Raw genomic sequence first — 25,247 nt, forward strand, 5'->3', positions numbered from 1 at the left:
TATGTGTGAAGATTTGGAGCATACTCCCAGTGAGGATGCTGAACATGTGCTTGGGTTGATTGTTGTTGAGAAATTGATTTCACAACAGGGATGGGAGGACAATGTTGAGAATGATGAGTGTTGTATGATTAAGGGATTTGTTGCCCAAGGATTACCTAGGGTGAGCTCAATACCCTAAGACCTCACCTTTTTTTACAAGGTTAAAGATGAATTAAGTGTGGAAGGAGAATCGATTATGAGAGGAAATTTGTAAATTCTTCCAGGTGTTTTAAGAAGTAGGTTGGGACAAATTGCTCACCAGGGCCATATAGGGATAAAATACTGAGATTACGTTATTGGTGGCTTGTCATGGATACGCTCACATGGATAAAATGTACACTCATGATGTACCCATGTGCCCTGTCAAATTCCCAAGCCAGCAATAGGCAAAATTCGACATGTATTTTATTGTGCCAACACATTCTTTAGAAGAACGAGAGATTTTCTCTAGCGGTAGTGAACTGTCACTCTAAGTGAGTAGCCTTCAAATTTATAAAAGAGCCTAAATTTTCAGAACGTTTGGGATTAAACATTTGACCACCGCGTTATACAGCATGCAAGGGAATGAAATAGTGCAAAGATTAAAACACATGCTCAAAGAAACTAAACAACTGGCTATGTCTTCTGGGCTGAGAGTGCAGGAAGTTCTTCTGAGAGAACACAGATTTTCTTAGTAGTCCGTACTCAACTACATGTGTAGGTCCAGTTCTTTTGTTGCATGATAGGTTTTCTTCCAATATATTGCCACCCAATTGGAATCTGAAAAAAATAAAGTGAGAAGCACCATGCATGATGTGCATGAGAGAAAACTGAGCGTGGAGAATTTGCTCCTCAGGAGTAAGTTCAGGTATTGCAATTAAAAAATGTAATAAAAATATGTTATTTTGATTTTCCAGCGGGGGACAAAGAAAGAATTGGGAGAACCCCAGGTCCTGGTAAAATTTCTCACAAATTCTACCCTAGTACTTCGATTGTGCAAGTTACTCAACATTCTGTCAAGGTGGAGAATGGAAAGGTGTGGAGCAAGAGGAGTGTGGCGAAAGATCAGAAGGATTGGGATGCTCAGCTTGAGAAGAATGCAAGACTTCATTTTGAGTAACCTACTTTTGTAGCTAGTCTTAATGATTCATTTGAAGATTATGTTTCTGGGGCTCCTGTTGTACCTGGTAAGCGCAGAGTAATTGACAGGTCCAGTCTATCTGCATGGAGTTCCTGCCTTGAGAGCTGATATGTCTGATGCTGCAAAATGATGCTCGCTGTCTATCACGTGTCCTCTGGTTGCCCTCTTTGTAGGGAGTATCTTCAAATTTCACTCACAAGTATTCTGGCACCGTGGCCAGTAATGCGGTTCGGAAGAGATATACCATCAGACCTAAAAGAAATTCTTGTAAGCCTAAACATTTAGATGAGTTTGTATTCTTTCAAGTCACTTGTTATAGTTTTTTTTCTAGATTTCCTCATAACTAAAACTGTGAGACATTGTTGTATCACTCCAAGTCTGTCCTGCAAAGTTTATCGTTTGTTTGCAATTTATTGAGTTTTGGATTCCTTGTATAGTCAAAACTTTTGTTTTATTCTTAATTACTGTGTTATTTTACATTGTTGTAATTATTGTTCCTACCTTGAAACGTTTTCTCCTTTTGTTCCAGGTTTTAGTTTGGGAGCAGGGGTGTGTGTTGTGTGCCGATAGGTTTCTTTAAATATTAAATTGTGTTTTTTTTATGACATTCTCGGTGAGGGTTCCTGGATGAATCAGTTATTGGTTCGGCCTGGAGCCGTTGACTGAGAGAGAAGTTGTGTGCCATCTGTACTATTAAATTAAAAGAATTATCATCAATTCTTTTGAATGCTTGACCTCCTGCTTGCCAGAATAAAACAGACATACACTTGATTGAGAAACATGGACACAAACAAGAAGGTAGGAGACTAAGAAACCTATAATGGAACAGGGAGACAGAAGTATGGACACTAGAGTGATAAAACACAGGCACATAGGCACTGGGTCGCAGGGAACAGACACAGGGACAGACTCTATCTAGGACAGGGAGACATTGCGTCAGGAATTTAAAAATATGAACACTCAGTCACGCAGAATCATGCACTGATGTTGGGAAAGGGATACCAGGATTATAACACTTGAGCTGTGAAATATGTATGAGAGAAATACAAAGACAGATAGGGAAGTAATGGAGTAATAATTGGACAGACAAACACATTCTTGGACAACAGGTGAGAAGAAGGCATACATGGGCATTGGAACAGCCAGTCACAAACACTGACTATGGGTTATCAATACACAAACACAGATGCTGAAACTTATGTATAAGAGAGCCGAGGGGGACAACCGCAGACAATGAGGCAAGAAGATGCTCAATGGGGTAGGTAAGCAAAGGCACGGGAGCAGGAAAAGCTCAGGCACTTTGAAAGTGAGGCATGGTCTCCCTGTGAAAAATCTGGGTTCAAGCAGTAGTTGGCTACCAAGAATGATATGTTGTTGCATATCAAGCACAGAGTTAAAACAGGAATTCGAGTTAAAGTTATTAGTAGCCTTGTAGAGACTGAACAACGTGGGGCTTAGGCCAGGGCCCTCTAGGAGCACATAAGCAACTGGACAAAGATGGATCCAAAATATGTTATATCTATGGCTTTTTGCTATCAATAACGAAAGGCAATTCCTTGCACTGCGTCCTGGTCACCCTTGCCTGCCTGAACCAAGCAAGGAGGACGAGGTGAGAGGTACTGTCCAATGCCACCAAGAGATGAGGGAGAAACCAAGAAGGACTTTCACGGTTTGCCCCCCTGAATAACTGCAGTGGTATTACTGGAAGTACTGTACAGTAACAGAATTGTTGTAGACCGCCAGCGGTTTCTGCCAGACATATATCCGCCATCCACACGTTCAAGGTCCTTATTGATTGATTCGTTCTTGCACTGATCACAGACTTTCTCTGCAGTTTGTGTAAAAGGCACACTTACTTTAAAGACATGGTTGAGGGTGCGTGAGACAAATGCCCGGATTCTGCCAGTTCGATTGCATGTTTCTTCTCCAGCTTCTGATACAGGAGCACGATGCTGGAGCTCGGCTGGCTGTGGTCGTTGAGCAGAAGCCTCTGCAGGTATTTGGTGTTGAAATACTCAAATCTGCAAGGAGACAGGGTGAACAGAGACTCGAAGTTATACCTTTTAACCAAGTGTAATTGACAGGATCTGTGATTTAGAACACGTTGCGTAATTGTACAAGGCCTAACTCACTGAAGAGAATAAGAGGGTGTTGCCATGGTTACAACCAATGATGCTGAGGTTGGCGCTGAAATAGGAAAAGGCTCATACCTTCCTCTTAGTATTTTCACCAAGCAATTTCTTTTATTCACAGAGAACAACATTTTACCTACATTTACTTAAAAGTCAGAGTTCAACAAACAATAAGTTATTCCTATATTGAAAAGTCATTCCCAATAATGAACTGCAACGTTATGAAGAGCTGCACATTAAATTCACAATGTGGTAACAGAAGGCTTTGTTTTGAATATTATTTACAGCTTTATTTTGCCGGAGTCAATGAGAGCTACCAAATTACTTGCCTTTCATAACCCCCCACAAAATTTACCATTGCGCCCTGGTAAAATGCATATTTCAAAACAATTTGGGCAAAGTGTTTTCGTTTCAGAAGCACGTTTGCTCTAAAAGTCTTTTTAGCATCAGCTTTTCTGCACTGTAAACGTCTTGCAAATGTATAAATATACAAAAAATGTATTTACTGCATTGAATGGTGATGTTGTTATTATTGGTATTAATATAATTGTTGTTACTTAATAATAACATTATGTTTTAATTTTGGTGGAAATCGGTCACCCTCTTAATGCACTAAAACATCGTTAATCATATCTTAGACAGGCCCAGAGCAGTATTTCCAAATCATTTTGCCTCATATTGACTGGTTCCATTTCAGTTCAAGAGGAACTATTTTACATCTTAATATACATACAATCAATTTCGAAGCTATGATATTGTTGTAGATTAGAACCAACCAAACTTAGGTGAGAGACTAAATAAAAAACGATGACGATGAATGTGTTACATTTTACCAGAGAGGTAGAAGATACATTATAAAAGCCACTTCTTTCCTTTCTGAAGTGAAGTTGGAAACGAGAAAACCTATTTGCGTTAAGGTTGAAATTTCAAAATTTGGGATTAATCCGGCCAACCACGCGGGAGGCAGGGTATTGTATGGCTGCTGGGCGCTGTAGGGTGGCTGGAGCACTTTAGAGCAGAAGAACTGGTGTCACAAGAAGGAGGATTACGTGAAATCTGCGTTGGAAGGGCTATCTATTTACAAATTATTTTGTTTCATGGTTCACATAGAAATTTTCTTGCTGGTGCTTTGGGTCTTTTAGCCAGGCCAAATGACGGGCTTGGCTTCTTACTCGGCTTTCCCTGGAAATTCTCTGTCCTGCCCACATCTATTGTAAAATATTTCGAGCTTAATCTTAACTTTCCCTCAGCACAGGCACAAGCAACCCTACTGTCCACCTCAAAAAGAAATTCTTTATTTAGAACCTAAAAAAAAGCAGTTTCTTTCCTGTCATAAAAAAAAAAAATATTTGCCCCTTTGTTAGACCTGGAATCCTTGGCTTAGTTTCCCCCTAACCTTTTCTACCTTAAGACCTCCTGTTGCTGCTGCTTTTGTTTTCGATGCCCTTAGGACTCTGCAAACTTTACCACTGCTAACCAGTGCTAACGTGCTTATGCTCTTTCCCTAAAACATGGTAACATTGGCTCACACCCTATTGGCATATTTAATTTACTTATAAGTCCCTAGTAAAGTGCACTACATGTGCCCAGGGCCTGTAAATTAAATGCTACCAGAGAGACTGCAGCACTGATTGTGACACCCACTTAAGTAGCCTTTAAACATGTCTCAGGCCTATGTGCAGTTATAACCTGCCATTTTGAACTGGCAAAATAAACCTTTTGCCAGGCCCAAAGCTTCATTTTAAGGTCGGGCACATAGCAGCAGCGTGCATGCGCTACTCGCTTTGCGAGGCATGCAGTATTCAGTATGGAGTGGAAGCTCTGTGAAAGCTCCGTCCACTCTCCGCCCATCTTTTTCATTGGCGTGCATCTTTGTCATTTCTAAATGCTGCCTTCCGATTGGTTTTAGGCGTGTTAGTCCCTCCTTATGTCTGCCATGTTGTCATTTGTATCGTTCAATGGCTCCTGGTCCCTTTACTTTGAGTGTTTCACAGTATGTTTTATTTAGATTGTGAGCACTATTTTCTTCCCATGCCTCCCCCCGTAGTCCGTGCCTTCTCACCCCCGCACTCCGTTGTTCGTGCCTTCACACCCGCCCGCAGTCCCGTTTGCAATGCAATAAGTCTCGCATAAATGTGAGTCCTATTGCATTGCAAGTGCTTGTTTTGTTTTTCTTTCTGCATCTGCCTGCTCCTGTTTGCCCGGAGATTGCCAGAGCCTCGGAGCACAGCCCGGAACCCTTGGAGGACAGGGTGTGATGACACAGGGCTCCTTTGCATAGCTCAGAAGCAGCATGGCTCTGGGGAGCGGGCTCATCGGCTCCGTGGGGCAGCCCTCTGGCTGCTGCTCTGGAGCAGGGCGGACTGGGAACAAAAACCGGCCCTGGCAAAGTGCTCGGCAGGCCCCCCCAGGGGGTTGGGGGTGCCACCGAGCTCTTTGCCAGGGCCGGATTTCGGCCGATTTTGTTACAGGGCCAATTTTGCAGCTATGCTGCAAAAACGACCCCGTAACAAAAACGGCCCCCAGGGGCCCAACACCGGCCCCCACCCGTGCGGTGCACCGGGGGATTGCCCGGTGCCCGCTACGGCCAGTCCGGCCCTGCTCTGGAGTGCGGTGTGCCAGCTGCGTGCCCACCTACAGCGGGACCAGAGTGGACTGCCACAGACTGGGACTCAGGTCCGTGCCCAAGAACATCCCTCGGAGCACGGAGAGGCTGTGAGTATACATACCCTAGTGCAATGCGCCTTTGCACCTGCCCAGAGGCAGCGGCCAGCCCGCCTCGCATCGTAACAACCCGAAAAAGTAATTGCATGCCCACAACATGTAGTGCGTGCGTTCGGGTCTTAGCATTGTGTGTGTGTTCACATTTCTAAAACACACTGTGTCTGGTTTTATAGCACACTTCATCTGTAACTGTGTGCAATATGCTAGTTTTCATTGCTCGTGATTGGCATGCCTTTGCACCTATGTATGAAGCTGGCTTCTTTTTGCTTTTTTGGATATTTTTGCTTTCTTATAATAAAGGTGCTCCCACTTGTCTCTTGGTGTCTGCCTCTCTTGTTCATCCCTACAAATAGACGGACAGATGCTCCCAGCATCTCACCATCTGGCTTCCACATTACGTGAGCTGCACTGGCAGTGTGGCATATCTTGGCACAATGGTTGTGCTGGAGCGGGTTTTATTTTAAAAATTGTGTACACCCTCTCCATTTTGCATGTTTCTATTAATAAGAATAATTAACTAATCGTAATTGTATTAATTGGATTGCTGTGGAATTTAATCAACTTTACTAACAAGGATACACGTGGGAATTGCATTTGCATGGCCTAACTAATACGTAAACTAAATTGTATATGCATATTGATCATAGATAATTAGAATTTTGCATGAATATATGTTGCTCTTGTGATGTATTCGTGATTTGTGCTTTATTAATGTGAATATAACCCGCATTAAGTGTTGCTTCTGCTAGATAAATACACACACATATGGGAATTAGTAAGGGGATAACATTTTATTAGTCATTTCCATGTATTAATTACGTTTTTGTGTTTCTTTGCTTAAGTCGACCATTTGGTGGCCACAAAATGGCTGACATCCCTATTTGATGAACACAACTCTATTGTGAAGGTCTCTGGGTGAAGTGCGCATGCATCACCATCAGCAGCAGTGGCCTCTACGCGACCCTAACTCAACTGTGCCACTCAAGGACACTCCGGGCTATCAGCCAGCTGCTCTGAAAGAAACAATAGAAGATACTTTTCCGAAGAAATTATGAACTATATCTAAAGACACATTTTCCGCATGGGAAAGCTGTTGAACCATTTTAACGGACCAATCAGAGACATTCAAAAATATTACTCGTTACTTTTGGAATGTAATTTTACTATAAAACACCATAGATTAGAGAGGTTAAGCGCGAGACCCTTCAGAAGATTTTCGATTTCCTGACGTTATGCTGATGGAGAGGACGGTGACACTGCAGGACAGCTGTTTCCTAAGACTTGACAGTATGAACTGATGACCATGATTTTGACTTAGAGGACGACTTTAGCCAGAATAGGTAAATATGATGGTCTACTGCTTGATTAAACAAAAGATTCGATTTTCAATTATTTAGATAAAGATTTAAGATTTATTACAAGAACTGTGTTGGGTCGTTATTATGAAAAGAGTATTTATGTAAATAAATTATAGCTTTAGTTGTCACTTTAACCAGCAGCTAGCTGATTCATGGCCTATCCATGGGAGGAGTACTAAAGGTGAAGTTTTAGGCCTTAATAAATAGAGAAAAGTAGAGAAATCTATTGTTCATTAGGGATAAAAGAGTACTTCCTTCCATCACAGCGAGTGGAACAACCGCCTCTTTGGAAACAGGTTAATAGAGGATGAATGTTGGTGTTATGTGCCCTACCAGCGAATGTAGTGATTGAGTGTGTCTGTGCGATCTATGTCCTGTGACGAAAAGAGGGATTTTGCATTCCGCGCTGCATCAGTTTTCTTGGTAGCAGAGATATGGTTAGCTACTGATTTGGTTTAGTGATCATTGCTTGTAGATAGCTTATTGATTATTGATTTGTATTGATGTATGTACTAACACTATATGTTGAGGTACGTTGAGTTATATGTTGTTAGCACGGCTTCTGGGATGTAGGAAGTCGGAAGTTTGTAACAGTTCCGTAGCAGAGCAGAGGTAGGCGCTGCTCTCGGGAAAGACGGAATTGTTGTTGCCCTGTAGGTACACAGGGGAAACGTGTGACAAGTGAAGTTGCACAGCGCATTGTCTGGGTTCGATTCGGCAGCATCGTTGTGTGTTGCCATTAGAAATATTCTCTGTGTGAGAGAAGTGTGTATGATAGCGAAGGTTACCTGTGACATTTTGGTCTTTAAGTACCAGGAAACCAAATGGCATACCGATAACGCTTATCACTGAAAAGGTAGCAGGTGTTCTCTGAGCTTGTTGGTAGGACAAAGTAGAGGGAAGCGCTGCTTTGTTAACAAATGTCATAATTCTGTAGTAGGGCAGAGGTAAGCGCTGCTCTCGGGAAAGACGGAATTCTCGTGAGAAAGGTCTATTGCTATTCTTTGGTTAGCGAAGTGGACAATGGAGATGTTTTAGTGTTGCTACTAATAGAATTGTAAAAGTTGCAATAAAAGTTCACGGAGCGGACTTGTAAAGGAGGGGTGGACAGGAGCAGAGCTGCCGCAGCGGCTGCTGACGTCAAAACGACCGCGCTGGGATTGGACAGTCGGTCAGAATTGTGAAACGCCCCGGATTGGTGCGTTGGTGTGCGCCACGTTGGGATTGGAGAAGAAACAGGGTGACATAGACGCTCCTTATTGGTACGTTAGTGTGAGTCGCGCTGGGATTACAGAACTGTGACAGTGACGTAGACGCTCTTTATTGGTGCGTTAGCGTGAAGTCGCGCTGTGAGTGGACAGAATAGCGGTACAGTTGTAAAAGACTAGCGATACACAGAAACCAAGAAAATGTATTACCAGCCACCAGATAGGAAAAAGAAGTCCTGGTTTGGTAAAATTAAGAAGTGGTTTAAGAAAGATAAACAGGTCAAAACTAGGCAAGGACAGTTACTTCCTCCACCGAAAACTCCTGCATCTTTAATGATTGCGAAATATGGATATCATACTTGTATTTGGTTAGATAATTGGGTAAAATATACCAAGGACGATGGAGTCCTGGCATTTCCAGAACATGGTTCCTTTAATATGGCAGTTTTAAGGAATTTACGAGAGAAAATGATGTATTTAGAACCAAGACCTAGACCGACGCAGTTTGAAGCATTGACGGAGTGGGAAGACGAAATGCATGAGCGAGAAAAGCAAAGAAATGTTAGAAGTTACAGATATTTGTTTGGCAGGTCATATGGACATGAAACACATGATGATCGAATGAAAAGATGGCGGAATGCAAGTACCACCGTACCGACCAGAATCAGAAATGTTGGCACCAAATGCCCCAATGAGAGAAACATTACGAATTATCAAGACTGAGACTATGTCACCATATTTAGAAAAGAGAAACTCCATTAGAGAAGTAGAAAAGAAGTCGGAGAATGGAATAAATAGTGAAAATTCAGCAGAATTGGCCAAAACAACCCTAGAATTAACAGAGAAAATAAGAGAATTAACTAAGAATCTAGAAGCTGTAACAGTTCCAGTGACCATAGGTCCAGTAATGCCCATTTTTGAGACGCAAAAGGATAGTGAACATTGCTTGACGGTACCATACCGGTACCATAATTTGGTTGAGAGTCCAGAACGGAGTCAAATTGAGAATCCATGGGGACCGACAATAAATATGTTTGAACCAAATGTTTCAAATAATCCATTTATAAATCAGAATTATGCTGAAAAGAGTAGAACGGCAGTAGAAACTTTGTTGGAACCCCAGAGAAATCCAAAACAGAGAAGCATAGAAAACCTGGTAGGACCTTCTGTGGAAGAACTAAGTGAATGGTTAAGAGGGTTACAGAAACATGATAAAGAATCCCAGTCAATAGATGTGGCTAAATTACGGATGGTATTGGAAGAATTAATTGTAGGGACTATTCCCGTAGAAAAATTAAAAATTTATCAGGATGAGGAGTTGTTATTCCTATGCAAAAGCGTGACATGGAGAGCGAAAAATCTGCATGAAAGACTAGGAGAAGTTGCGAATGAAATGGGTATAGATATTGATAAGGTAAAAGCCTTACAGAAACCCTATCAAGTTGATTTTACTGAAAAAGACATTGAAAATCTGAACACCACAGGACAGATAGGTCAGATTAAGGACATAATCATTTTATAGAGAAAATGGGGAGACGTGGATAAATGGAGAAGTAAATGGTATAGAAAACGTAATGATGCCTCAGAAAAGACAATTTCGGCATTCCGTGTTAGAGAGAAAGAAAAGGCAGTAACTGAATACCCCATGAGGGAGATTCCAGGAGGGGGATATGTAAACGTCCCATGGACAAGACAGGACATTTTGTCATTTACGAATGATTTCCCTCGACTACGCGAAAAGCCCATCGAGTGGTACCGGCAGGTAGACAGATTTGTAAAATTGTCGAAAGTACTATGGATAGATTTGAATAGTCTATTTGATATAATAGTACCGGCAGATTTGTGGACAGAGTGCAAGTTGATGATCAACTGGCCAACTCAAGAGTACCCTAGGGATCTTAAGACAGGAGCTCCGGTCCCTGATGTAATGAAGAAGTATGAACAGGTTATGGTCATTTTGAAAAACAAAGTTCCCCCTATAGAGACAGATTGGGTAAAAATTGATCGAACACATCAGGAAGGAAAAGAATCAGTACATGCATACTATGAGAGGCTAATTCAAGCTTTTAAGCAGTTCAGTGGAGATGAGAACCTGAGTGATAAGGATTTGAGTCATTTCGTATACAGATTTGTATATGGTTTACGCCCAGAAATTGGTGACATGATAAAACAGCATACGGTTGATTGGCAGAATAAGAAAATAGATGAAGTATTGAGACATGCTAAATATTTCAGTGACGAAATTGAGGCCAAACAGCGAAAATTAAAAGAAAAGGCAATGTGGGCACAAGTAAAGGTAGCTGAAAGGCAGGAAGCTCAGTTGGACGAACAAGCAAATAACCCAGGAACTAGACCGAGATTTGGCCCAGGAAAAGGGAAAGGTAATATAGAAGAAGCTAAAAAGAAGTTCCCATGCCTTAATTGCGGTAGGTTAGCGCATTGGAAATCCGAGTGCAAATTTCCTCCAAGTACTAATAATGAAAATGCATCATTGAATCTGCAGGTGCAGAATGAGGTGAGTGGTCAACTGCAGCAACAGCAGCAGGTGGTTACCTCACAGAATCAGGTGCCAAAACCACCTTTCCCGCAGAGCAGAAACACTCAGAAGTATAGTAATGAATCGGAATTCTACAATGAAGAACAGGTAAATAAACCGCCACGCGCTCGCGCTGTTTCACAGTTTTGGCTGCAACGTGATGAGAGTGACTCAGAGAGGAAGCTACTGACGGTGCCGAAAGGAGGAAGAAGAGTGCGTACTTGGCGCAACTCTAGAAGTAGACCAGACAGGACCATTTGTAGATGGGAAGGTTAATGATGAAAATATTACTTTCCTAGTGGACACTGGTGCTACTCGATCAACTGTTAGATCAGCTGATGTTAAGAATCTTCCTCTTTCGGATGAAACAATCCAAGTAGTTGGTGTTGGAAGGCGGACCCCGAGGAGTCGGTGCGACCACCAAGGAGGGGGGCCCTCACACTGCACGAAGTAGCCGAGCGCTGCCGAGAAGTCTCCTGAGAGATCCTTCTCCTATCACGTACTAGCACAGTAACACCACCACACAGGACTCGAGGAGGTTGTCTTGTGACAAGCAATTCTTTATCAGCAATAAAAAGGTTACGAGGGCAATATTTACACGAAGGGATCGAGGGATCCACCAAAAGTCTCAGTGTCTCTTTGGAAGGGTCGGGGTAGCGGGAAAAGTCTTTGGCAGGAATGCGGTACGAGGGTACCTGGGGCCCAGTTCTTATCCTCAAGCTGGAGGACCTCCGGATCTCGGAGGGGTTGAGCCGCGACGGCGTCAGCAGGGCTCTGGCGTACAGTTCGTGGAGAGCCGCGATCCAATCAGCAGGGCTCTCAAGATGGTTTCTGCTCAGCTCGAGCCGCGACGTCGTCAGCAGGGCTCCGAGGGAGGTTTCAGCGAGGTTGGGCCGCGACGGCGTCAGCAGGGCTCCGATGTTCCAGGTGGTTCAGAAAGGGTTCACAGGAAGGAGCCGCGACGCAGTCAGCAGGGCTCGTGATGGTTCCGACAAGAGTTCTTCTCCGTAGGGTCAGCCGCGATTCAATCAGCAGGGCTCTCGACTCCGGGATACAACTGCCGAGCTGTGGTGGGGTCGCCCCAGATATAGGTCTGGAGCCCTTTGATGTCCGGACCTATGCGCCCGAGGGGGCGGAGTGGCCGGGTGGAGGTGGCCAGACGCCCAGCAGGAGAGGCGCCAGGCCCATGGGAGTTGCAGGGCGATCACACCTCGAGAGGGGAGGACAGTTGGGGGTCCCGTCGATACTGTCCTCCGCCGGGGGCGATGAATGGTTCCTGCGGCACCCCCTGGCTAGTTCGTGGTGCCTCGATGTCGGGGCTTCGCTGGGGTCGAGGCCGGGTTGAGCGGGGTCGCGCCGGCTGGTGCACGGTGTGACGTGGATGCCAACAAGATGGCGGAGCCACGAGGAGTATGTGTCCACGTGCAGCTCCGGGTGAAGGGCCTTGGTGCAGTTCAGACGGGGGGCCCGTGACGGCCGGGGCGGGGAACGGGCACAATCCAGGGGGTTAAGGACCACGCCACGAGGCCGGGTCCAACAGGCGTCCCCCCCAGCCGAAGGCATGGAGAGTCACCCATCTCCTTGGGGATTCTCCTCGTCAAGGCGGAAGAAGCGGGACAGGCCGTCGGCGTTGGCGTGGTCATTGCCGGGCCGGTGTTCGACGTCAAAGTCCATCCCTTGTAGCGAGATGGACCACCGCAGCAGCTTGGGGTTCTCGCCCCGCATTTGCATTAGCCATTGCAAGGGCCGGTGGTCGGTCTGGACCCGGAAGTGGGTGCCAAAGAGGTAGGGCCGGAGCTTCTTGAGGGCCCACACCACAGCGAAGGCCTCACGCTCAATAGTGCTCCAGCGTTGCTCTCGGGGCAGTAGTCGTCGGCTGATGAAGGCCACTGGTCGGTCGAGCCCCTTTTCGTCGGCTTGGGATAGGACGGCCCCGATCCCATACTCAGAGGCGTCCGTCTGTACCACGAACTCCTTCTGGTAGTCCGGGGCCTGCAGCACCGGAGCAGTACACATGGCTGTTTTTAGGGTGTCGAAGGCTGTTTGGCAGCGGGGTGTCCAGTGTACCTTCTTGGGCTGCTTTTTGGACGTTAACTCTGTGAGGGGGCCAACAATGCTCCCATAGTCCCGGATAAACCGCCGGTAGTATCCGGTGAGGCCCAGGAAGGCCCGGACAGCGGTCTGGGTAGTGGGGGGTTCCCAGGTCTGGATGGCATCTATCTTTGCTTGGAGGGGGGCCACCTGCCCGCTCCCCACTTGATGGCCCAGGTAGGTCACGGATCCGTGGCCGATTTGGCATTTGCTGGCCTTGATTGTGAGCCCGGCCCGCTGAAGGGCGGCCAGGACGGCCTTCAGGTGGAGAAGGTGCTCGGCCCAGTGGTTGCTGTACACGGCAATGTCATCTAAGTAGGCCGCGCTGAAGGCCTCAAGCCCGGCCAAAACCTTGTTCACCAGTCTTTGGAAGGTGGCCGGGGCGTTCTTCATTCCGAAGGGCATCACCCGAAAGTGGTAATGCCCATCCGGGGTCGAAAAGGCGGATCTTTCTTGGGCGCCGGGGGTGAGCTGGATCTGCCAGTACCCGGCGGTGAGGTCCAGCGTGCTCAAGTAGCGAGCGGCCCCTAGGCGGTCGATGAGTTCGTCGGCCCGGGGTATCGGGTGGGCGTCTGTCTTGGTTACTGCATTCAGGGCTCGGTAGTCCACGCAGAATCGCAACTCCGGGGGGTGACCGGGAGCTGCGGCCTTGGGCACCAGGACGACAGGGCTGGCCCACGGGCTGTCGGAAGGCTCGATGACCCCCAGGGCCAGCATCTTTGCTACTTCAGCCTGGATGCAGGCCCGCACTCGGTCAGGCACCCGGTAGGCTCTGTGTCGTATGGGGGGGCTCTCCCCGGTGTCGACATCGTGGACGCACCAGTGGGTCACCCCCGGGGTGAGAGAGAAGAGGGCTGCGTAGTCCCGCAGTAATTGCTGGCAGTCGTTGCGCTGTTCCGGGGTCAGGGACGAGGCGAGTTGGACCCCTTCGATCGATCCATCGTGAATGTCGGATTGCAAGAGGTCGGGCAAGGGCTCGGAGTCGTCCTCGCCCCCTTCGTCAGTCGCCAGCAGCAGGCTCAGTTCGGTCCGGGCGAAGTGGGGTTTTAGCCTGTTAGCATGTAGGACCCGGAGGGGGTTCCGGGGGGACTCCAGATCGACCAGGTAGGTGACGGGACTTTTCTTCTCCACCACCTTGAAGGGCCCGGTCCACTTGTCCTGGAGGGCGCCGGGTTCGACCGGGGCCATGACCCATACTTTCTGTCCTGGCTCGAATTCTATAGTAGAGGTGTTGCGATCGTACCACCGCTTCATGTCCTCCTGGCTGGCCTCGAGGTTGGCTTCGGCCATGGCTCGGAACCTGCGGGTCTGGTTTCGGAGGGTCAGGAGGTATCGGTAGACGTCAGGAGGGGCTCCTCGGGGCTTCATCTCCCAGCCCTCCTTGACCAGGCTGAGCGGTCCGCGGACCGGGTGTCCATACAATAGTTCAAACGGGCTGAACCCCAGGGACTTCTGCGGGACCTCCCGATAGGCAAACAGGAGGCAGGGCAGCAGGACATCCCATTTCCGCCTGAGGGGTTCTTCCAGGCCCTGGATCATCCCTTTTAATGTTCGGTTGAACCGCTCAACCAGTCCGTTCCCCTGAGGGTGATAGGGGGTCGTGAATTTGTATGTGACCCCGCACTGTTGCCACAGAGACCGCATGTACCTGGAGATAAAGTTCGTGCCGCGGTCGCTCACCACTTCGCTGGGGAATCCCACTCGGGAGAAGATCCCCATCAAGGCCCGGCCTACCACAGGGGCCGTTATAGTTCTTAGCGGGACCGCCTCCGGGTACCTGGTGGCGTGGTCCACGAGGACCAGGATGAAGCGGTGGCCCAGGGCGGTTTGGGGGTCCAGGGGTCCCACAATATCGATTCCGACCCGTTCGAACGGGGTGCTGACGGCGGGAAAGGGCTGGAGGGGGGCCTTGACCCGACCCCCCGTCTTTCCGCTGGCTTGGCAGGTCTGGCAGGACCGGCAGTGGTTGTCCACATCTCTCCGCATCCGGGGCCAGTAGAAGTGGGTCACCAGATGACTGTACGTTTTGTCTTGCCCCAAGTGTCCGGCGAGGGGCACATCATGGGCCAGGTGGAGAAGGAACTCCCGGAAGCGGAGGGGGACCACCAACACGCGGCTGGCCCCGAGTTCTGCTACTTTCTGTTCACTGTACAACAGGCCCTCGGTCCAGTAGATCCAGTGGGTGCCGGTCTGGTCACCGTTGGCTTGCGCGGTCGCCTGTTGTCGGACCCCTTCGAGAGAGGGACAGGACTGTTGTTCTTGCTGGAACTGCTCTCGGGTGGGGCCCCCTTCGTGTCGCCATTGTGTCAGCTCTGGGAGGGCGCTCGGAGAAGCCATCTCTTCGGGGGAGGATTCGCTGGGTCCAGGGTCGGTGTCCGCCTCCTCCTCGCTGCTGGCGGGAGGGGGTGCGAGCCCCTCGGGCTGGGCGGTCCCGGAGGTCGAGGATGAGCGGGGGGCCTGGGCGGTCATGGACCGGGTGATGGCGCAGGCCCAATCAGCCAGTCCCAACATTCGGAGGTGCTCTCGTCGCTCTACTTGAGCCCAGGGGGAACTTTCCAAGTCGTTCCCCAGGAGGCAGTCGACCGGGGCGTCGTCGCGCACTGTCACCTTCAGCAGGCCCGTCACCCCTCCCCACTCGAAGGGGACCAGGGCCATCTGGCATAGGCTTTCACTGTTGTCGGCCGTCCGTACGGGGCACAGCACATTCGGTAGAATCTGCCCAGGGGTCACCAGGTGGCAGCGGACAGCGGTGATACTGGCGCCTGTGTCACGAAGGGCTTCGGCCCGTTGTCCATTGACCGTGACCTGCTGCCGGTACTTCTGGGTGTTGGTTGGGATGGGGGTGCAGGGTACCATCTCTCGGCTACCCAGGCAGACCAGGGACATGGCTGCCGGCTCCCACTCAGTGTTCTCTCGGTCGAGGGCCTCCTCTTCCTCTTCTTCTCCCCCCAAGGCGGCGGCTGTCAGCTGCCGGGGCGGGTGCCCGCCGGCCCCGTTTCTTCGGTTCAGAGGGCAGGCCGGATCGCTGGCAAAGTGTCCTGTTTGTTGGCAGCCGTAGCAGGTCACTGGCGGCCGTGGTCCGGGTCGGGCCGGGCCCACCTTTCGGGCTAGGCTCGGGGAGAGATGTGGCTGCGGTGGCCCTCGAGGGGGGCTCCTGGGGGCCCCGGCGGGAGGGTCTCGGTTCCTGTTCGGCCCTCCCCCCCCACCGCGCTGGCGGGGGGGCCCGTTGGGGTTCCTCTGGTACTCCCCCATTGAGTTCCGGGGGACCCGGGAGTTGACCCATCGATCGGCCTCGACGGCAAGTTTTCGCGGGTCGGTCATTTTGCTGTCGAGGAGGTGCTGCCTCAGTTCCACGAAGCAATTGTTGGAAAGGTGTTCCCATACGATGAGGTCGACCAGCTGCCCGTAGGTGGTTACTTTGCTCCCTTTTATCCACCCTTCTAGGGCCCGACTGAAAAAGTCCACATATTCCACCCATGTGGTACCCGGGATTTTCTTGCAGTCTCTGAACCGCTGGCGGTACATTTCCGCTGTTAGCCCGTAGCGGGTGAGCAGGGCCTCCTTCATGTGATCGTAGGAGGTCATCACCTCCTCCGGTAGCTGGAGCAGCGTGTCCCGCCCCTCACTCAGGAACCGCCCCCACAGGCCCGCGCCCCAGTCCTTTCGGGGCACCCGATGAGAGGTCATGGCCACCTCGTAGGCCTTGAACCATTGTTGGATGTCGTCATTCTTGTAATACTCCTTGACGACTTCTTTCGGGATATGTACCTTGGCCTCGGAAGGCGGTAGAGTGTCTCTAGTACTGGGGGTGTCAGTCCCTCCGTTCTTGGCCTTGATCTCGAGCTCCTTGAGACTGCGCTCGTGCTCAAGAGTTAGTTTCTTTTCCTCCAACTCCCGGTGTCGTCTCTTCTCCTCTATCTCTTCTTGAAGGCGCAGCTGCTCTAGGGCCAGTTTCTTTTCTGCCAGCTGGAGTTCACCGTCCAGCCGCAGTCGGGCGAGCTCTAGCTCGTGGCTCCGGACCTTTTCCCGCTCTCGTATTTCTTCTTCGGAGAGGCCGGTTTCTAGGCTCTTTCTTCCTCCGGTTGCCGGAGTCCGTGCGGTTGCTGCGGTCTCAGTCAGGGGCAAGGGCCCTTCCTCCTGGGAGGGGCCTGCCCCGGCCTCCAACCATGCCCTCAGAGCTTTCTGCATCTCCTCTTTGGTACCCAGGCTGGTGGTTGCAATGCCTTTGTCTTTGCAGAACTGTTTCAGTTCTTTGTGCGTATATTCTTCCAGCCGTTCGGGCTGGAACTCCATTGTCGCGTTGTTTTCCTGGCTGCTCATGATGCTGTTCGTTTGGATGGGTAGCTAGTGGGTACTGGCTGGTACGTACTGCGTTCGGCTCGGATCCCGTCGCTGGCCACCAAATGTTGGAAGGCGGACCCCGAGGAGTCGGTGCGACCACCAAGGGGGGGGGGCCTCACACTGCACGAAGTAGCCGAGCGCTGCCGAGAAGTCTCCTGAGAGATCCTTCTCCTATCACGTACTAGCACAGTAACACCACCACACAGGACTCGAGGAGGTTGTCTTGTGACAAGCAATTCTTTATCAGCAATAAAAAGGTTACGAGGGCAATATTTACACGAAGGGATCGAGGGATCCACCAAAAGTCTCAGTGTCTCTTTGGAAGGGTCGGGGTAGCGGGACAGTCTTTGGCAGGAATGCGGTACGAGGGTACCTGGGGCCCAGTTCTTATCCTCAAGCTGGAGGACCTCCGGATCTCGGAGGGGTTGAGCCGCGACGGCGTCAGCAGGGCTCTGGCGTACAGTTCGTGGAGAGCCGCGATCCAATCAGCAGGGCTCTCAAGATGGTTTCTGCTCAGCTCGAGCCGCGACGTCGTCAGCAGGGCTCCGAGGGAGGTTTCAGCGAGGTTGGGCCGCGACGGCGTCAGCAGGGCTCCGATGTTCCAGGTGGTTCAGAAAGGGTTCACAGGAAGGAGCCGCGACGCAGTCAGCAGGGCTCGTGATGGTTCCGACAAGAGTTCTTCTCCGTAGGGTCAGCCGCGATTCAATCAGCAGGGCTCTCGACTCCGGGATACAACTGCCGAGCTGTGGTGGGGTCGCCCCAGATATAGGTCTGGAGCCCTTTGATGTCCGGACCTATGCGCCCGAGGGGGCGGAGTGGCCGGGTGGAGGTGGCCAGACGCCCAGCAGGAGAGGCGCCAGGCCCATGGGAGTTGCAGGGCGATCACACCTCGAGAGGGGAGGACAGTTGGGGGTCCCGTCGATACTGTCCTCCGCCGGGGGCGATGAATGGTTCCTGCGGCACCCCCTGGCTAGTTCGTGGTGCCTCGATGTCGGGGCTTCGCTGGGGTCGAGGCCGGGTTGAGCGGGGTCGCGCCGGCTGGTGCACGGTGTGACGTGGATGCCAACAAGATGGCGGAGCCACGAGGAGTATGCGTCCACGTGCAGCTCCGGGTGAAGGGCCTTGGTGCAGTTCAGACGGGGGGCCCGTGACGGCCGGGGCGGGGAACGGGCACAATCCAGGGGGTTAAGGACCACGCCACGAGGCCGGGTCCAACAGTTGGTGTGTCCAACAGACAGATAAAGACATTTCTGACAGAACGAGTGAAAGTTAGTATAGGGAAATTTTCCGAGATGCACCGCTTTGTTGTGTGCGACACCAGTCCAGTGAATTTATTAGGTAGGGACCTGTTGTGCAAAATGAATTGCACTATATTCTGTACTCCAGATGGAATAGCATTTAAAACACCAGATGAGGATGTACTGTATAAAATGACCATAGCTAACAGAGAAAATGAGGTTACTGAGACTTATGCAATATTCAACCCTGATGAATTACCTAAAGAACTGAAGCAGTCTGTGAAGGCAGAAGTGTGGGATTTTACCGGAGAAGATGTAGGACGAATGAGAAATATAGATCCAGTAAAAATAACTGTGAAGAAATGAATAAGCTATCCAAATGTCCCTCAATACAGATTGACACCTGAGATAATTGAAGGAGTAACCCCAATAATTGAGAAAATGATCAAGCAAGGAATTCTAAGAGAAATAATGAGTAGTCCATGTAACTCACCGATAAGGGGACTGAAAAAGCCTAAAGGGAAATTCAGGATAGTGCAAGATTTCAGAAAGGTAAACAAAATTGTGGTATCATGTTGTCCCATTGTACCAAATCCATCAGTGATTTTGTATCAGATTCCCCATGATGCGGAGTGGTATACAGTAATTGATCTATGCCATGCTTTCTTTTCTATCCTATTGCATCATGACAGTCAGCAAATTTTTGCATTTCGTTTTGGAGAGCGGATTTTGGCATGGTGCCGAATCCCACAGGGGTATACAGAAAGCCCCTCAATATTCAATCAATTGTTGAAGAAATCTTTGGAAAGTCTGCAAATGCCTGAAAGTTCAGTACTAGTGCAATATATCGACGACCTTTTGGTGGCGTCGAAAACACGTGAAGCTTGTGAGGTAGACACAATAGCACTGCTGAATCATTTGGCAGACGGAGAATTGAAAGTGTCACCGGCAAAATTGCAGTATTGTAAGAAGAAAGTACAGTATTTGGGACATAAAATCGAGAAAGGACTGAGAAAAATAACAATAGACAGAATCAGAATTATAAAAGGAATGAGAGCCCCCATGACCCAAAGAGAGGTGAGAATGTTTCTGGGAATGGTGGGGTATTGCCGTCAGTGGATAAGTAATTTTTCCCTGATCGCAAAACCTTTGGTACGTTTGACCAGAAGTGATGTAAAATATCCCCTTGAATTGAACAAGGAAGAATTGGCAGCATTCAAACGATTGAAAGAGGGTTTGTGTGAAGCACCAGCACTAGGCATGCCTGATTACGAGAAAGAGTTTGAGTTGTATTGCAGTGAGAGAAATGGATGTGCACTCTCTGTGTTGATCCAGAAACATGACAGGTTGAGAAGACCAATTGCATATTTTTCATCAATGCTTGACCCAGTGGCTGCAGCTTTACCTGGATGTCTGAAGGCAGTGGCTGCAACATGTCGAAGTTTGGAGCAGAGTGAAGGTATTGTGATGGAATATCCGTTGAAAGTGTTTGTACCTCATGACGTGGCGATTCTCTTGACAAGGAGTCGTACTCAGTATATGACACATAGTCGGCTGACTAAGTATGAAAAGGTCATATTAGGTGCAACAAATGTGAGCCTTGCGAGATGTTTGAATCTGAATCCTGCAACATTGTTACCAGATGCTGAAAATGTGGAAGTGAGAGATGAAGCAGATCATGATTGTTTGGACGTGCTTGAGTATTGCACAAAGCCACAACCAGATATAAAAGATGTACCTTTGCCAGAAAGTGATTTTCTGTTGTTCATTGATGGGTCATGTTTGAGAACAGATGAAGAAGTGCTAAGCGCAGCATATGCAGTATGCACGGTTGCAGCAGTGATGGAAGCATCTTATTTGAAAGGTGTGAGGTCAGCACAAGTAGCTGAACTTGTTGCTTTGACCAGAGCTTGCAAAATCGGGAAAAGTGTGAGAGTGACTGTGATAACTGACAGCCAGTATGGCTTCGGGGTTGTCCATGTTTTTGGCCAGCTTTGGCTACAAAGAGGTTTCCTGACCTCAAGTGGAACCCCTATTAAGAATGCTGAAGTGGTTGGAAAATTGATTGAGGCGATACAGCTGCCTAGACAATTGGCTGTGGTGAAATGTGCTGCTCATAGTCAAGGTAGTGATTACATCACTGCTGGAAATAGGTACGCCAACGATATGGCACAATATTGTGCACGGAATCAGAATTCGGTCAATCGGGCCAAGGAAAGAGAAATGTCTTCTTGCTCAGTAATGTTTACTAACGTTGTGGTAACTTGGGAAGAAGTGAGACAAGTGCAGGAAGAGTCAGGAGATGAGGAAATGAAACAGTGGATAAAAGCAGGGTGTGCACCAAGAGAAAAGGACCGTGTGTGGGTCTATCGAGATGGAAGACCAGTGATGTCTGATAGCATGATGTCTACCATGGCACGGATGTATCATGGCCAGGGACACATAGGGAGAGACGCCATGATTAGGTCCTTTAAGCAGACCTGGTACAATCCAAAATTCAGACTTGTAGCAGAAAGTCTATGTCAGAGATGCCTAATATGTCAGCAATACAATTCCGGGAGAAAGACAGTGGTGAGTCTAGGAACCATAGGCCGAGAAGGAGGGCCTTTTACCAGAATGCAGGTTGACTTCATTGAAATGCCTCCATGTAACAGACTGAGGTATGTTCTGGTTATAGTCTGCCTATTTTCCACGTGGGTGGAAGCATTCCCAACAAGAAGAAATGATGGGATGACAGTGGCTAAGCTACTTTTGAGAGAATTCATCCCCAGGTTTGGGTTTCTAGTGACTCTTGAATCAGACAGAGGAGGACATTTTCATAACGAAATTGTAAAATTGATTAGTGAAGCATTGAATGTACAACAGAAACTACATTGTGCCTACCGACCAGAGGCTTCTGGTGTGGTTGAACAGATGAATGGTACAATCAAAAACAGAATTGGGAAAATGTGTTTAGCCACTGGTATGAAATGGCCTGATGTCTTGCCTCTAGTATTAATGACAATTCGAGCAATACCAGACAGAACCACAGGGTTAAGTCCTCATGAAATAGTCATGAGACGAGCGATGAGGCATGTGTACATTCCAGTCAACAAGCTGATGACAATAACTGATGACATGGTGTTGGAATACTGTTAAGGCCTGGCTGACGCAGTTCATTCTGTGTTTCATCAGGTTGGAGCGGATGCCACCACTCTTGAAAGGAAGTCAGCCCATGATCTGAGCCCAGGAGACTGGGTAAGGATAAAAGTCCACAGAAGAAGAAATTGTTTGGTTCCAAGGTGGGGAAAACCAAGACAAGTCATTCTGACCACAACAACAGCTGTGAAGTGTGCTGGAGTGAAAAACTGGATCCATGCCAGCCATACTTTGAGGATACCAAATCCAGTTGACAGCAAAGGAAAAGAGTACTATGACGAATCAGAGTCAAGTACTGAATCAGATAACGAAGAGCCAAAAACACAAGAAAATCCTGAAAGGGGGGAAAAAGAATCTGATCAAATATTAGTCCCCAGAAGTATCTCTCTGAGAAGACGATTGCAGATTTCAGATACCAGTTCAGATTCTGAAGACGAACAAGGGAGACAAGGTCCCAGAAAAGAACACAGAAAGAAAAAAGGAAAAGACAACAAAGAGGCAGTAAAAGAAATTCGCGAGAAGGAAGTTTCAGATGAAAGACCAAGAGAAATTCCACCTGAAATAATAGATCAAAGTGAAAAAGGGACAGGTACAGAGAGAGAGGGACAGATTGCGGAAGACCCCTGAGGAGGTGTAGGGAACTGCAACATCCAGCTAGATGAAGGGACAAGTAGCCAGCAGGAAGATTGCGTGTCGGAGACCCGAGGAGGGACAGAAGTAGGGAAAACAAAACAAGTGGTGGGAAAAGAAGTTGTTGAAAAGAAAAAGCAACTTGAAACAGAATCTGAAGAGAGTGAAAATGAAATACCAGAAGGTCGAGTTCTAAGAAAAAGGGCTTGGAGAGAAGAAAAGAATAATAAAGGAGGTAAACAGAAAAGAGTTCAAAAGGACGAAGTGTGGCCAAACAAAATAAAGAGATTGAGATATCAGCAGACATGATTGAAATCACCAAGAGCAGATCAGGTGAATGAAGTGACAAGCCAAGAAAAATCAAAAGAAGGAGAGACTAATCAAAATAAGGAAGAAGGGAAACGAACAAGGAAACCTAACCAGAAGTATAAGTCACCGGAATGGACGTACGTGGCTCTGCCTGAAAAGGAGGAAGAGGCAGATAGTCAAGGAAATCCAGAGGAGGCTGTACTGAAAGTGGTTGAAGAGGAAGAAGAAGCAGGAATCCTGAGAGTTATCTTATCCGACATCGGAGAAGAAGAAACGGAAGATCAGGAAATTCTGTACTTGGATGAACAGAAAGAAGTGAAAAACGATGAAATACTGGTAGAACCAAGTAGGGCCTTAGAGCCTAAGGTTAGAAAATTAGTTGTGAAGTAAAAGAGGCTAAGTCAAAAGACACAGTCCAAATTAACAAAGATGGCTAACATAGATAGTAGCAAAAATAGATGTACATTCATGAAGAAATGGTGTAAAATGTGTTGTTGTTGTACAGGATTATTGATGCTTCTATGGAGCATACTTGCTCTTTTGATTTCTATTAAGGTTACTATAGATACACTAGAAGGACACACTGAAAACATCACTAACATAAAGAAGATTCAAAAGGTAGTTCCGACTAGAATAGATAATAATTATTTACATAAAGATAGGTCTATTAATGATTTTTCAAATAATGTATTTTCAAAGTTATTGTATGAATATGTAAAGACTATGGATGTAAGGGACTGCTACCTATGCATGCAGTTACCTGCATCTGTGTCAGAGGGAGTGACTTATCATCACCTTCCAGCAACGTATGGAATAGCATGTAGTGTGATAGCTAGCTTATTTTACGAGACAGGTAAATTAGAATATTATTTTTCAGATATAGATAACATTTTTGCGCAAGTGCCTGCTAATAACAAACTAAACAAAGTAAGACCTGCTAAGGTATTAGGTGAATTTTTCTTAGAAACATAGGGGAATATTATCAAGCCAGGCGATACAATTATCGCCGTTTTAGCGGCAGAAAACTGCCGCTAAAACGGCGATAATGGGCTTGATAATATGCTCTATGGAATTCCAATTGAAGCCCATGTTAGATGTGAAGGACATCTAACCTGAGCTTCAATTGGAATTCTATAGAGCATATTATCAAGCCCATTATCGCCGTTTTAGCAGCAGTTTTCTGCCGCTAAAGCGGCGATAATTTTATCGCCTGGCTTGATAATATGCCCCTAAGGAGTTAACATTAGAGTATATATTTAAAAATAATTTGACATGCAGTTTGAAGAAAGAAGAAAAGACATTCCTAGACATGGTCGAGGAAAGGAGATTGAAAATGCGAAGAAAGGCATCTGAAGGAAAAGGGGAGAAAACAGTCTGGGATGTAGAAATGGAAAAACATATGAAGGGAGAGTCTAATCCAACTTTTGCTTTAGATTGGCCTCAGAAAGGGAAACTGTATATAAGAAGGAATCAAACGGCGTATGACAATTATTTTCAAGGGAATAGTGAGCGCCATGATACATACCGAATCATGGGTGGATGGGGATTTAAAGGTGGAAGAGATCCAGTTTTCCCTGGACTTTATTTTATCTGTGGGAACAAGGCATATTATCGTTTGCCAGACCATTGGTATGGCACATGTTACGTAGGCCTGGTTTTTCCAAAAATGTCACATGGACAGAGGTAAAGATGGTGTACATAGTTTAGGTAATCATTTAGTACGTAGTAAAAGAGAATCTTGGGCAGAAATTGTAGGTGACATTTTTGGAGCATTGATACCAGCAGTGGGAATATCTCTGCATGCGAATAATATTAGAAGATTATCAACAGTAGTGGATCGCTTGTCAACAAGCACCGCTGGAGGATTCTTATTGGTTAATACTGAAATGGTTGCCATGCGTGCTATGGTAATGCAAAATCGACTTGCCCTTGATATATTATTGGCAAAAGAGGGTGGAGTCTGTGGAATGCTGAAAGTTCAACATTGTTGCCTTTACATTCCAGACGAAAGCAAAGATCTGAAAGTTTACATTAAAAATATTACTGAATTGCATGACAAAATTGTACCACTGGAGGTTGAAGGTGTTTGGGAAAAGATTGGGAAGAAAATAGCTGCTATTAAAAACTTTTTAGTAAAAATAGGTAGTACATTTATAGGTAAGATATTATTTCCATTAACATGTGTAATTTTTGTGTTATTAATACTAAGATTAGGTTGCATGTGCTGTAAAAATAAGAAAACAAAGAATAAAATAAAAAGGGAAAAACTAAAAAGAAAAGGATCCAGATAGAGATTTAGTAGAGATAACTTTAGAAGAATGGAAAGAAAGTTTGTATAAAAAGGCAAAAAGAGATGAAGAAGAAACTGAATTATGAATAAGAG

General features: G+C 47.4%; 1 protein-coding gene across 1 annotated transcript in view; it reads right to left on the reverse strand.

Moving 5' to 3' along the window:
- The window catches only part of LOC146829181 (sodium/hydrogen exchanger 2-like), a 615,451-nt gene that overhangs the window by 81,907 nt on the left and 508,297 nt on the right, over positions 1–25,247 (reverse strand). The window contains exon 8 of the mRNA XM_085607826.1: positions 3,016–3,180. Within this exon, the coding sequence (XP_085463952.1) occupies positions 3,016–3,180 (165 nt within the window). The remainder of the gene's footprint in view (positions 1–3,015; positions 3,181–25,247) is intronic.

Source organism: Triturus cristatus, chromosome 5_2, assembly GCF_964204655.1.
Source record: "Triturus cristatus chromosome 5_2, aTriCri1.1, whole genome shotgun sequence".
Classification (NCBI taxonomy): Eukaryota; Metazoa; Chordata; class Amphibia; order Caudata; family Salamandridae; genus Triturus; species Triturus cristatus.